Source organism: Lasioglossum baleicum, chromosome 14, assembly GCF_051020765.1.
Source record: "Lasioglossum baleicum chromosome 14, iyLasBale1, whole genome shotgun sequence".
Classification (NCBI taxonomy): Eukaryota; Metazoa; Arthropoda; class Insecta; order Hymenoptera; family Halictidae; genus Lasioglossum; species Lasioglossum baleicum.
The window spans coordinates 2,001,284-2,015,216 of record NC_134942.1 but is presented as its reverse complement, the minus strand read 5'-3'; the positions used below and the strand labels follow the sequence as shown (position 1 = coordinate 2,015,216).

The 13,933-nt window shown below is 43.7% G+C and overlaps 1 protein-coding gene across 7 annotated transcripts in view; it reads right to left on the bottom strand.

The window, feature by feature from the left end:
• The window catches only part of Huwe1 (HECT, UBA and WWE domain containing E3 ubiquitin protein ligase 1), a 25,871-nt gene extending 11,938 nt beyond the window's left edge, over positions 1 to 13,933 (bottom strand). For 3 of the 7 annotated variants that reach the window (XM_076438270.1, XM_076438276.1, XM_076438275.1), the window contains exons 1-24: positions 12,962 to 13,933; positions 11,477 to 11,557; positions 11,171 to 11,389; positions 10,856 to 11,095; positions 10,708 to 10,770; positions 10,388 to 10,606; positions 10,019 to 10,290; positions 9,622 to 9,898; positions 8,870 to 9,514; positions 8,472 to 8,741; positions 7,798 to 8,307; positions 7,223 to 7,666; positions 6,811 to 6,924; positions 6,508 to 6,642; positions 5,358 to 5,644; positions 5,018 to 5,252; positions 4,613 to 4,735; positions 4,221 to 4,475; positions 3,809 to 4,147; positions 3,372 to 3,503; positions 3,029 to 3,277; positions 950 to 2,901; positions 659 to 794; positions 26 to 131 (exon numbers count right to left, since the gene is read on the bottom strand). In XM_076438270.1, coding sequence (XP_076294385.1) covers positions 26 to 131; positions 659 to 794; positions 950 to 2,901; positions 3,029 to 3,277; positions 3,372 to 3,503; positions 3,809 to 4,147; positions 4,221 to 4,475; positions 4,613 to 4,735; positions 5,018 to 5,252; positions 5,358 to 5,644; positions 6,508 to 6,642; positions 6,811 to 6,924; positions 7,223 to 7,666; positions 7,798 to 8,307; positions 8,472 to 8,741; positions 8,870 to 9,514; positions 9,622 to 9,898; positions 10,019 to 10,290; positions 10,388 to 10,606; positions 10,708 to 10,770; positions 10,856 to 11,095; positions 11,171 to 11,389; positions 11,477 to 11,521 — 7,267 coding nt within the window. In that variant the 5' untranslated portion in view covers positions 11,522 to 11,557; positions 12,962 to 13,933. Of the gene's footprint in view, positions 1 to 25; positions 132 to 658; positions 795 to 949; positions 2,902 to 3,028; positions 3,278 to 3,371; positions 3,504 to 3,808; positions 4,148 to 4,220; positions 4,476 to 4,612; positions 4,736 to 5,017; positions 5,253 to 5,357; positions 5,645 to 6,507; positions 6,643 to 6,810; positions 6,925 to 7,222; positions 7,667 to 7,797; positions 8,308 to 8,471; positions 8,742 to 8,869; positions 9,515 to 9,621; positions 9,899 to 10,018; positions 10,291 to 10,387; positions 10,607 to 10,707; positions 10,771 to 10,855; positions 11,096 to 11,170; positions 11,390 to 11,476; positions 11,558 to 11,995; positions 12,285 to 12,319; positions 12,919 to 12,961 lie in introns of those variants that run through there. The other 4 variants (XM_076438271.1, XM_076438274.1, XM_076438272.1 and 1 more) reach the window with 4 other exon arrangements.

The following is a 13,933-nucleotide window of genomic DNA, read 5'->3' as shown; positions in this document are numbered from 1 at the left end:
TGTATTTTGTAAAATTTCAAATTACCGTCATCTTCTTCTTCCTCTTCCTCATCCTCGTCGTCTTGTACTTCGTCTTCGTTATCGTCGGAAGGATTGCTGTCGGAATCTGAATCGGAGCTCATCAAATCCTCCTAAAATATATACAGCGCGCGCGTATAGAAAGAGAAAGCAAAAAAATGTAAATTCCAAAACATCGAAACCACTTTGTTCTCGAAATATTATTCGTTTTAAAAGAATGTTAAAGTCACGGTCGACCTCCTCATTTCCAGGATTGCAAGGGTGTCGGGCGCGGGGCCTCCTCATTTCTCGATAATTCAAAGATCGGGTTTTTCAAAAGTCCTATTTTTATTGTACGTTTACGAGGCGTAATTTGCATTATTCTCTAATAAGGATCTTTTATACGCGATCTAGCGCTTTTGACTACTTTTTAAAAACCCCATAATATCTTTACATCAATCCTAGAAACGAGTCTACCCCCTTAGAATGGAAGCGAATAAATAGACTAAATAGCTATCGCGAGTGTAGATATCTTTCAGAGAAAGAAAAGATAATAATTCTTTGTGAAAGAAAGTAACGCAAAGTGCTTTCGAAGCTACACATATGTATGTGGTCGTCAGAGGAATTATGATGATATATGTAACACCGATGTTATTCTTACTGTGGTATCGCGTGTAGGATCAAAGTCAGCTTCCCCGACGCGTATCACGAGACTTTCGTCGTCGATATCCATTGGCCTATGCGGCCGAGAAGATTGCTCTTCGGCCACGGCTGAGCCGTCCCTGGAAAACATTACACTACTTGATTATAAGTACCGTAGCTTAGACGCATTTCAGTGAATGATACTATGATGCTATACGTATATATCGTTTATGCGCGATTAATCGGTCGATTGATCCGAAGCTGACGAAATGCCGATAATTTCGAATTAACATAATTATCATATGATTACCTATCGAGCAGTTGATCCATGATGTCGTCCAGAGCAACTTCGTCGCCCTCTTCGTGCACCTGGCTCTCCGAGGTAGGTTCGAGACTTTCGGCGGTAACCGAGATGTCGTGTTCGGTGTTCTCGGCATCCTCGTTCGCTTCTTCGCCGACAGCATGAGTCGCTTCCGACGTTGTTGTACCGGTCTGTTCCCCAATGGGCTCCTCCTGGACAGTCCTGTTCTTGGGTTTTGAGAATTTGTTATTCACGGATCCTGGCATCGGTTGATTGATGATTCTGGAAAGCGTCTCGAGCGGTTTCAAAGCGGCATTGATCGTAGCAGCCATATTAGGACTGGAAAGGTCAAGACTATGCGGGATTTTCGCCAAGTCGGTGATTATTCCCTTCCTGAGCATAATCCGCACGATGTAATTGACGTTGTTGTACTGGTGCGTCTTCAGGGAGGTTCTCAAGTGATTGTGAAGGGTCGGCGGGCAACTGTCGATCATAGTAGAGATCAAGCCGATCAGCAGCTGAAGCTGCGCGTGCTTCTCGGAGCTTTCCGGAAGTGCCAAAGTCCTGGTCAACGCGGCTTTCACCTCGGTGACTAGGGTCGTTTGGACGTCCGGCGAATGATTACAAGAAGCGATAGCGGCTATCAACATTTTCGCGGTGTGACCGATAGTGTTGCTGCACTGTCTATCGCTCGAGTTCTCCGGCACCATTGGCAGAAGTTTGTCCAAGAGAAAGGCGAGCGCCGTCGTGTCCTCCGTCACCATTTCGCTTTGTCCGGCAACGTACACGTGGTCCGTGATCAAGTCTGCGATCGCGTTGTAGGAGCGTACCGCTTCCGCGAGTATCTTCAGAATCGCGGATTTCGTCAGCAGAGGTTTCTTCGCTTCCTCCGGCTCAACTTTACCGCTGTTACCGATATCGGGATAGATCTTGAGCGAGATTATTTGAGAAACCTGGTCGTCGTCGTCCAGAGGATCATTCGTGGCGGTTGCGTTGTTTCTGAAGACATCGCGTCTGGAGGAGGAGGAGGACGACGACGATGTCGTTCCGACGGTGGAACTCGCGTGAGACGTTTTCTTCTCTGGACTTCCGGTGGGCGTCGCCGCGTTGTCGTCGGGAAGAATCGGCACAGGCTTTATCAGAGCGTTCAGCAAGTCCTGTATCACGGATACCGAGACCTCCGACACCTCCTCTATGGGCGTGTTCTGCGACTGGCTCGGTGGCAAAGCTTTCACGATCAATCTATGATCAAAGTCCCGTCTCAGTAGGCTGACATCCACTCTGAGAATCTTTTCGCAGACTTCTTTGTAGACTTCCGGATTCCGGCAAACCGCAGAGCTGATTTGACGCGTCATGAACAGAATCTCTTTGTACGGTGGGGGTATGTTACCCTGCGTACGAGTCCGAATAACCTTTTCCATGGCTTGGCGAAGGATGTTCGTGTCCTCCAAGGTGTGTCGAATCAGCAGCGTACTCAGACTGATGCATCCGATGAAACTGCTCGCCTGAGTCATTTCCAATAACAGCTTGACGCCGCCCTCGCGTACAAAAATCGCCGCGTTCTCGTAGTCTCTCGTCAACCGTAGACAGACCTTCATTAAAGCGTGCAACGCGTCCCGGTCCACCGGAATCGCTAACAACTTGACGCAAGTGCGAATAATGCTGACGATCACGCTAGAAGGCAGCCCTTGCACGAAAGTATTCCGTTTCTCATCCACCGCGCTGTAATCGTGCATAGCGCGCAATTTGAAGTTCATCGCTATCGGCCTTCTGTTGTCGCTCTCTTCGTTCACTTGCGTCATAGACGAAAACGTGATCAAGTATCTTCGCCTGCTGCACGAGATCCTTACGCTGGATTCACCAGCCCAGTAAGCATCGTTGATTATCCGGTTGTTTATCGGAGAGTATATCGTCCATTCACCCGAGTTCAAGTCGAACCACTTCCAAACTCTGCGCGTTGCCTGTTTCGAACAAAAATTTCTCGATACACAATTCTTTCTTTGCTTTTTCTCTTTTCGACGTACAGTATACAGTACTAGCGTATACTAGTAGCCACAAGCATAAACGAATCAACACAGTTTTACGTACCTTGTGCATCGAAAGCTTCCTCTGCGTGGATATAGCCACTTTCTCCAAGCGATCTATAAGGAGAAGCAGAGGTGAAAGCCATTTCGGTGTTCTCGTAGTCGCTGTTCCGTCTTTGCTGTCTTTCGAAACTTTGTTCTTATTCGCGATCAGTGGTCCCTCGCTTACTATCAGCAAGCGTACAAGCAGATCCGACACACCGCACTCCTTTACGATTTGGGCACACGGTACTCTCATCTCTTGGAACGTTCCCTACAACGAGATACAAAATATCGCTACTAGACTGTTTAACGGTAACTTGAATCACACGATTTGTCTCGCGATTTCTTCATTTCCATATACGTACCTCGAAAAATAAGGTATAGAGATAAATACGTCCAGCAACTTTGTTAGCTTCTTCGCATTCGACTAATCGTGTGCCAGCGTTCGGATCGTTGCTCTTGGCAATGTCGATTAAATAATCTATCAAACTACCAATCTGCAATAATAATTCGAATCGATAGAAATATCGAAAGTATTCTACATCCAATGTAATCCTATAATTCTAGTCTATAATTAGACTGCGGATCTTTACGCAAAATCAAAATATTTTCCAACGAAAAATTCAAGTCATCCCTTAATAGAAAATTCTTAGATTTTTCGAAAGTTTCACTCTGTTTTATATTTTATATTTCAGCCAGTTTCTTCGTGAATGCATAACAATCCGCAGTCTAATAATAATAATAATCATAATAATAATAATAATCATTGTTAAGCAATATAAATGTCACGTAAGAGCCATACTTCTTTTATAAGTTGCAGCAACATGTTGTCACGCCATTCATCGCCATTTCTCTTTGTAATGGTAACCAATAAATCGCATATTCTGTAGACAGTGTCGGGCATGAGATCCAACAAGTTCAAACACTGACTTAAAGCAGTCTTTGTGAATTCGTTTATGCTGCTCGTTATAGCGGGTTCGCAGATTAGCTCTTCCGGGAATTTTTCCAAACCAGAAGCTTTTCGAGGAACGGTTTCTGTTTCGCCCAATGACATAGCTATGGCGTGCATTATGTGATCATCGTCTAATTCCAGGTCCATGATAAGCCCTTGACCACTGTCATCGCCGCCGGGTGGTACATCCTAGAGGAAACGATTCGAATTCAAATTCGATTTTTAACAAGAAATTTCTGTTTTAATGCTTGCTTTTACGAACCGATCTGCGCAGCGTAGCAGGATTAGTCAGTAGATAATCCGTGGCTTGTTCGACCGTCAACGTGTGACTCAACGCTTCGATACAATGAGCCCTGCTGAATCCCATATCCATCAACTGTCTAAGATGTTCTTGGTTCACGTCCGATTCTGGCTCTACCCTACGATCAATTATTGTCATTCCAATTCCGCTAGTACCGCCGCTCGTGCTAGTACCAGTAGTAGCCCCTTCGGTGTTTTCTTCTTTCTCTCTACGTTCCTGTTGCGACATTGGTTTATCAAATAATTGCCAACTCTCGAATCCCGTCGAATTAGAATCAATCAATCAATCAATCTATCAATCGTTCTATGTATATATAGATGTATATATATACATATATATATACATATATGTACCTTGATAATTTTTTCACCCCTTAAAATATGTCGTAGAATAGATAAAATCGATTCTGTCATACGGGCACCATAGTTTTTCAGCGGTTTCTTGCCCCACATCAGCATCACTGCATCAAAGGCTTTCTGCAATATCGATCGAATGCATAAGTACACAGTGTACAATTATTCGTAAAATCTATTACTATCAATACATAATAATTAGTCAGCGGATCTTTATGATATAAATAAAGATTTTCTACCTGAATTCCAACAAACTGAAGCGAATAGACATTTATTTTCTTTCTTAATCCTAACGTTATTACTGTTTCTTAATTACACCTACTCATTTTTCTGATAAATGCATGAAATCCGCTGTCTAATAATAATATACGTCGGATTACAGGTATTTTCGATGTATTTTCAAACCTTGTGAATATCGGTGAGATACTTTATCGGATCGAACTCGTACATCTTATAGATTCCAGTACATTTTGACGAAATAGGATGCGGGGAATCCAAAATAGCTTTCGGATTCACCATTTTCTCTAGCAGCATGAGCCACGCATCTAAAAATTCTCCAGTGCCGTCGGGTAAATTAGGATGTTCTAAACCTTCTGATGCAGGAAACTGTCCACCTCCAGACAATGCCCAGTTAAAAGTACTGAAAAAGATCGAAAAGGTAAAGGTAAAGGTAAAGATGTTTAATGGTATTCGAATAAAAGCATATCTAGCTTAACAGGATTCGACACGTTACTGGTCAACTTACTTAAAAAATGCATATTGTCCGCCTTGTGTGACAAATTTTTGAAGCATCAAGTGATACGGATGCCTCTTTTCATCGAACAACATCGGAGATGTAAAACCTACAGAGCATATCAGGAAGGTCAATTTAAATTTGGGTATCGGCGAAGGCGGCAATATATCCCATGTTAATCCACGGATCAATAAACAATTTAAGGAAGTCGCTACGCTTCCAGCTGCTTGCGAAGGGAGAATCGGTGTTAGAGGCGTCTGTTGTCCTCTGCGTTGTCTCCCTGGACAACCCATGCAAAGCTGAACAGATTTAAATTAAAACAATTCGACAGTTAGTATACGTGTCTTAGAAAAGTGCCCCTCGACTAACAAAGATAGGATCAATCCAGACACCCATCTCCCCATCTGCCTCTGTATTCTGTACGTACAAATATTATTCGCAAATGAATTCTCTTGAAAAATATATGTTCTAGTGTACAGTACAGTATAAGAGATAAGAGATAATCGCGGTTTGGAACGTGTACTAAAATATACGTGTACAAAAGTGGTACAGATCCGTTCGGCACGTTCGAGTCCGACAAGTGATATACATACGCGTTATTGTTTTTCGATCGAATTCTTTTCGACTGTTGATGTTAGAAGCGGGACGATAATAAAGTCGCGGTGAATTGTTCGACGTTATATCACCGTCACCGTATATTAAAATGTCTGAATATTTGTGAAATTAAAATTAGAATAGTATTACATATGTACTACGTGAAATAGACCTCTATTAGATTTAATCCTGAAAGCGGGTTGCGCAAAAAGAAAAAGATACCTTAGAATAAATTAGCGGAAATAGCGCACGAAATAATTAGATCGAAAAACAATAAACAGTAAAGCAAATCAGTTGTCGGACTCGAACGTGCCGAACGGATCCTTAAATTCTTACTACATACACGGTTCACGTGTACCAAGTGTATTTATAATACATACACGTGAAATAGGGATCTCTAGTATTAAGTATAAACTCGATTGGATGAATATATGTATAGCGTGGGTCTGAATTAACTCTGTGTTTTTCGAGGGTTAATTTGAAAAAAAAAATGTTCAGATTAGTATCTATAATCTATACGGAACGTTGATTGAAATTTCTAAGCGCGATCGAAGAAAGTGTTAAATACCTTGACAAGCAGTCCAAACAGTTCGGCCAGTGCTCTGCCCAATCTAGACGAAGCTCCTAACAAAGGTTTGATGTACTTGAGCTGATACGAACTTGGGGATACTCTTCCAGCGCTCGCACTCGGTTTGTCGTCCACCTACAAACAACGAAAATATCAGAATTATATAAAAGATAACGGATTCTCAGGGGTCTAGGCACTATGCTCTTCAAGCGCGCGCACACACACACTTTCTCGCTCTCTTTCTCTCTACTTTGTCCCATTATCGTATATACGACTAAGTAGTAAAATTGATAATGTTTGTACCTCCATGGGTACAGGTGGCGGATCTGTACTCAAGGCTTCCATGGCTGTGGTCATTCCGTTACTTCCCATATCGGAGGATACACCACCTGACCAGCCAGAAGTCTCGCCATCATTCTAGTTCATTAATTTAAAACAACACGTGTCATAAATCGTTCGAAGCTTACTTATTAGAAACTAATCATAAGACTTGGGGTTATCCAAGTAGACCGACAGAAAAACGAAACCTTGTTCATCTTTCTGCCAAACGAAAATGTTAAAATAATAAAACAGAACGATTGAATGTTTGAGCAGTCTGTATAGAGTGTGTAGTCTGTAGTCTGTAGAAACCGAATTCGCGACTGTTCTACGTTTCCACGTTTGTTACGCACCTACCAGACATCTAATTAGACTAGCGAACGAGAAAAATCCGTACCTTCAATTCGGGTGGCACCAATTTGTCCATGTCTTCTTTTCCAAAGTCGCATCCTGCCGGTATACTGTCCTCGCTGCACAGTGCTAGCAACAGCGTGCTCTCCCAAACCAATGCCATATATAGCTCGGAAAGAACTTTCAGTACCGTCAAACCGAGGCCGGAACCCCAGTGGTTCATAGACAGGTTCCTCACTTCGCTCTGACTGGTGCGACACACGTGGACGAACATTACGACGTAACCGTGCGCGGCGTTCATAGCGTGAAGCAGAGGTGTTGCCGTGTCGCTCGTGAAAGCGGTCTCCAAGTTCGGGGCGGACGCGAGTTCGTGCAACAAAACGGAACCTCCTGGCGTGCCCGTGTGATTGTGGAGCGGTTTCAACAGATTCAACACTTCCTTCAACTGCGAGAGACCAGTTTTCAGGACTAGCGGTTCGTGCGCGAGGTTCTGAAAAGAAATGGTAAAGGAACACAGATGGTAGAGTGTACATACGATATTTCTCTCTCGTTTCGCGTTTACCGGAATATCGGTACAACTGTACACAGCTATACGGATCTATATATAGATCCGATACATACCAAAATACTTTTGCAAACTGTCGCTACGGACTGAGCCGCCTGGGCGACTGGATAATCCACTGGAAGATTAGGTAAGCCTAGGATGGATAGCAACGGCACTAAACCTTTCTGGGCGACAAACTCTTTGCAATGATCGTCTGTAGAATTGTTACTGAGAATAGCGTCGACGAACTTCATAACGTTGTGTATGTACTCGACCAGAGCTATCGGTGTTTTTTCCCTGGGCTGAGGGGGCGGTCCGGGCTGAGCTGGCGACGGCGAAGGCTGTTCTTCGCGCTGAGGATGAGAGCTCGTGCTCGCTTCTTCTTCGTCCTCTTCCTCCTCGTCGCTGCTACTTCCACCTCCGCCACCGCCTCCGCCGCGAGAGTCTCCGACTCCGACTCCAACCGATTGCCCAGAAGATTGACGACTACCGGAGGCCGAGTTCGACGGTGAATTGTCGGATTTACTTGCGGCCCGCAGACAAACGTACCGAGGATCGCAGCCCAGGACGCATAGTTTCTCTAGCAACTGAACAGATTAGCAACACATTCTAATTAGAAGAAATACTCGTCGGTCGGCTGAATCTGGTGCCGCTAAAACACAATTCTAATTCTACTTTTCACTCGAGTCCACTTAATTAGTGGTCAACGTGTGCACGTAATAGAAAGAAATGATTCGAAACGTTTTAATACTTTTATGATAGCAGCGACCGCGTCGACCTTCAATCCAGGTTGGTGTCTCATCAACTCGTCCATCGCGTTGCCCAGATTTGTAGCCGTATCTCCCAAAGGATCTGCGCTTCTGCGTCTTCTCATCGCGGACAGGTAGATGGGCGACAATAATACTTTGAACAATCGACCGAATGGTCGTCGTTTCACGAACGATTCTAATCCACGTTGATTCAAACATAGAGCGCTGAACACGTTAGGTAATGAGCCAAGAACTTCTCTGGTCGCGGGAACCTGTGTAGAATCGCGACAGTGACGCGTGCCGTGCGTGTTAATTAATTAATTCGGAATTTGTTATATCACTGTTATATCTATATCACGCTATATATGTATAATTATTCTGCTGTGCTGAATTTACTTACTTCTTTGATAAGTAGAGCGTGCAGTACGATATCGGTCAATCCGTTATCCTGCAAGGAAGACAGTAACGACGGTTCTTGGAAAACGTAGACTGTCACGACATCCGTGGCAAGCAGAAACAGCGAAGGCCCGTAATACTCCGAATTGCTGATTATGTGTTTGAGAGAGGAGGGTAAAGTGCCCTCCATAATGTGCCTGATGCTGTCGGAGAAGTGCGGATCTTGGATGGTTTTCTTGACAAAGTTTAACATCGACTTGAGAAGCGCAGCTCGCTGTGGCAGACACGTCTTCCCGGTCTTGATCGCGGAATAATCTGGTGTTTGTTCATTTTTCTCCTCCGTTTTGGAGGTCATGTTCTCGTCCTCCGAGAATTCCATTGGATTCGAGGACTCCTCGCGTTCGTCGTAGGGCTCGTTCAAGCGGCGCGACGACGCGGATTCTTCGTCCCTTTCTATGGATCTTTCGCGAGACGACTGTGGATTGTCGGGGTAACTGTACGGTTCTATTTCGAACGGTTGTTCCTTTCTGCAAACGTTCACCTCCATATCGATGCGATTGATAAAACTCGCTAGGCCATTGTGTGCTTGGAATACTTGCATGTCGATATTCGTCATCAAGTCTATCACGCGAACAGCCCTGGTGCCGAACTGAAAAACGAGAATCAAAAGGGGAATTTTTAGTATCGGTCGTTGAGGGTGTCGCATTCGATCATTATTCCGTTGACTAAATCAAAGATATCAAAGATGGATCTTACCGTGATATGCTCTAGCTCAGTTCCAGGCCAATTCATAATTTTTAACAAGCTCTCCATCATTCCGCAACTAATAAGAGCATCTCCCCCAGCTTCGTAGCTAGACAAGTGATAAAGAAAGCTAAACAATGCTGTCGCAAGTTGCAGTGGAAAGGGTGGTCCGTCCGGTGGTGGAGAAGTCAACTGTGAGATACATGTGCGAATCGATACAGGGAAAAATCCGTGATACGAACTTGCTCCGGTAACGTCGATTATCATGTTTAACCTCGAGCCCGGTTTTCTGAAAGTTACATTACATTACATTACATTACATTACATTACAATGAATCGGTTTTCTATCGAGCCGATAGAACCTGTGAACCGAGTATCGTTGCGTAGAGAGAATCGAGTGTTTTCATACTTGGGAAAATTTGGATTGCGATCCAAGTGAATGATACTAGTAAGAGTCCGCAATGCCGCGGCACGCATTTCAACAAGGTGTGCATGTGGAAGTTCCATTAATTCGACTAATTCTTCTAAAAGCCCAGCATGAAGCAAACTATCCGCATTTTCCTGAAGTGCATTACTATATACAAGTACCGACAATGCCTGCAGCCGAGCTTGCACGCATTGCAAACGTCTTCGGTAATCGGAAAAACTGTGTGCCAGTCTTATGTGGGTGAAAAGCGCCATCTGTAAACGCAAATTTCTCTGTTCGTTCACAATTTTTCTTATCTTCTTATCGTTTCTTGTATATCCTCCCTCGTTCTCACTCGATTCATTCATTTACCTGTCGATCTTGCGGTACGTTATAAACTTTTAACAAATCGTTCATTATTTGTGCCGGTGTTTTGCCAAGTTTATCCACATTCTCGATGTGTATATACGTTACAAAATTTGTTTGTCCAATCTTTTTGGTACCAGTGTTCTGCGTGGTACCCGATGCATCGGTGGTTGGGTTTTCTGCATAGAATTCGAAATGTAATGTGGTAGCACTCGCTGGAAGGGGCTGAAGCATGAAAAATGACCAGTAACGTTATTACATTACGGATGTTACAGGATATCCTCGAGTGTAACGCCTCGTGTGCGTCTCCCTCAAATTCTAATTACCTTGTCTGGGAATTCTTTGCAACATTCTGCCAAACCAAATCCGTTTTCTTTACCACCCCAGCTCTATAATAGAAAAACCAATCAATTCGGTGAGTACGGCCGTTTCCAAATCTCTATTTCAAGATCTCTATCTAAAGAGCAGACTAACCTCGGCCAAATGATTGAGTCTACTTATTAAAGCTTGTCTTTTGTCATTATTTAAACGAGTAATAAAATTACTGCGTTTACTAAACATGTAAAGAAGATTTAAAACACCGAGAACAACATGCATATCGCAACTCGATAACAAGGACACCAGATGCTCCATACTGTTGTACAAATGTCGTGAGAATGAGTGTTCGATCAATAACGTGGTGAAATGAAGGATCCATAGTAGAAGTTCTTTAGCCTGTTTTCAACAAAAACATTTGATAAGTATACGATTCTGTACGACTATAGAAAATTCTAAGCATTCTAAGCATACCTCTCTGTTCTGGGGGAGATCGCAGGCCAATTCCCATGGATTATCAGGACTCCTTGCCGCAGCCTCCTCTAAAATACTGTCGTTAAGATCCAATACATCGATCCAATGGAACAGTTCACATTTTCCAAAGGTCCATGCATCTATCTGCTTCAGCTCCTCTAGCAATTCTGCATGGGAGCATGAGCGCAGCTTGTTTATGAGGGCCTGACATTCTGCCGGCTGAAATATAAAAAGGTACTTTTCGTTAAATCGACATTTGATTTCTACGCAACTATGGGCACATTAATCGGTACAGCTATCCCTTACCGCCTCAGAAATGCACTTTTTTAATCTGCTTCTGTCAATTTTCATTTTAGCAGATGAGAGGTTCCTTTATAATTTCAAGATCTGAAAAAAAATCATTCCCTGTTAACCGACGAAACAAAACATATGTTTAAATTATTAAATAATTTATATATTAAAATATTTTCAAGTGTTCTACAATCGAAGCAAACAGTTCTATCGATCCTTGGTCAAATCTTCCATACTTGGTATGCAAATTGGTAATGCAGCATCTAAAAATAGAGCTACTGTTTTCCCATAAATATCCAGAGAACGATTGCTTAAATAATTCTTTCTTAAGTAAAATTTTGTAAAAATGATTAAAACATCGAGATACAGCGATGGAAAAGAGAGGTGTCCTTACAGCTGTTGATACATTATCTTCAAGCATGACCAAGTTATAAATGATCGATATCGAATTATTCTGCGAATGTGCTACCGAAGTATGGGTCAAGTTTAATCGATAGATAAAATATCGAGTAGTCTATCGAAATAATAACGTACAGTATATTTTCTCTGCCGCACGGTGAAAGAAATTAGGAATTCCTATTGGTTAAAAAAAAGAATTGCATCACGAGCGAGACATGTTGCGACACGATTATATATGGTTCGCCAAATTTTTCGTGCATCTCTCAAATAAATCTGAATAAAAAATGTTTCCAAACGTTTCACCTCTCACCGCGTTCGACTACGATCTAGCTTTTTCTCCGGTACAAATATTCGTCATACATAAATCAAAATCGAAATCGTGCTCCACGATTAACAGGTTAAACACGATAAAACGTATCGCCGACGTCGCGCATAGTTATTTTAAAAAAGACTGCGTACGGAAATGCATCGGTGACCTCGACCGAAAAAAAGACCAGGATAAATAAGCGGTGTTCCCATGAAAAGTGTAAGAAAGCTCGTGAGTGTCTCCGCGTTTCTTCTCGTTGTTCTTCTTTCGTAGAGAACCGTTAGAAGGGCAACAGGAATGAAAACAGTCTCGTTACTCGGTTAAGATGCAGAGTCATCGGTTTCAGAAGCCTAACCTAACTTAGACGTTGCTCTCTCGCTCTCCATCTCTCTCTCTCTCTCTCACTCTTTCTTTTGCTCTCTCTCTCTCTCTCTCTCTCTCTCTGACCCCCTCTCTCTATTTCTCTCTCTCTCTCCCTTGAAATGCACAAAATAACAACAAAGGAGAAGACGGGAATAAGGAATGATTCCATGGTGAAATCCCGATCACGGCTGACAATTCGTGCGTACGGCGCATCGTAGACGTAACGGAAGAAAGAAATGACCGTGACGTAGAGATAGATAGATAGATACATAGATAGATCGGACAGGTGAAAAATCGAGGGATGCGCTCGTGGCAGAAAAGTCAAAAATGGCAGTGTACCTATAGACTGAAGAGAATAGACGGAATATGAGGAACAGGAGGAACAGACGGAACAGACGGAATAGAAATATAATAAGTGGAAAAAAGCTCACCTACAGATAGACCAACGAGGATTCGATAGAGTCGTCCTTGTCGTTCGGCCGTTCGACAAACCCGAGGATAGAACGATGCGGCATCGCGGTCGTTGAAAACCGTTCCGTCGGTGGTCCTCGCCACCTCGATCGTCCTCCGGCTGGATAATGATATACGCGAGTATATTTCTCCTATAGGACGCAGTTCGCGATTTTCCCGTAGTTATGGTTAAAAACAAGGAGAGGGGCAGCGGGGGAGGGGGGAGGAGGAGGAGGAGGAGCAGGGGACGAGAGGGAACGAAAGCAAAATGTTCGCGCGAGAGAATCCACAGCGAATCGACCGGTCCGAATCGAGGATATCCGTGTGACTGGATCAAAACAAAATTTCGTGGGTAGCGTGAACGGGAGACGCGATCCTCTTCTATCGGTTAGCGCCAATCGGAGTACCGATCACCGCCATTTTACTGAGGCTTTCCAAGGAGGATCGTCCACCTTTCCCTTTTAACCTTTTCGTAACGTGCCGTTTGTTACGGGCCCACCACAAGCTTCTCGAACAATCGTGCAATGTCCACGACCTTCGAATGTAAGACCGCGCCGCGCGACACACGGCACACGGTATACACGGCACACAATATCCCTCGAGGACACACACTCGTTCCGAACGATTTTTTTTACTGCGCCGAGTGCACCGCACTGGCTACTCGTCTACACGCGCTCATATATGTGTCTACCGTTTAGATAAGAGGATCAGACAAAAGGAAACACACACTCGCCAAAACCACACTGTTAACTGCTTCGCATCTTTCGACGAGACGTGCCCTTCTCGAAACGGTACGCTCGCATTCTATTCTCGCTGCGCAACACGGAGACTCTGTGGCGAGAACGTTGTCCTACTATACGGCGATTTTTCTGATTCGCTCGTTACCGAGATACACTCCGCCGTCTGATAGGACGCCTCGTAACCATCCGTGACTGTTCTTCATTATCCATCGA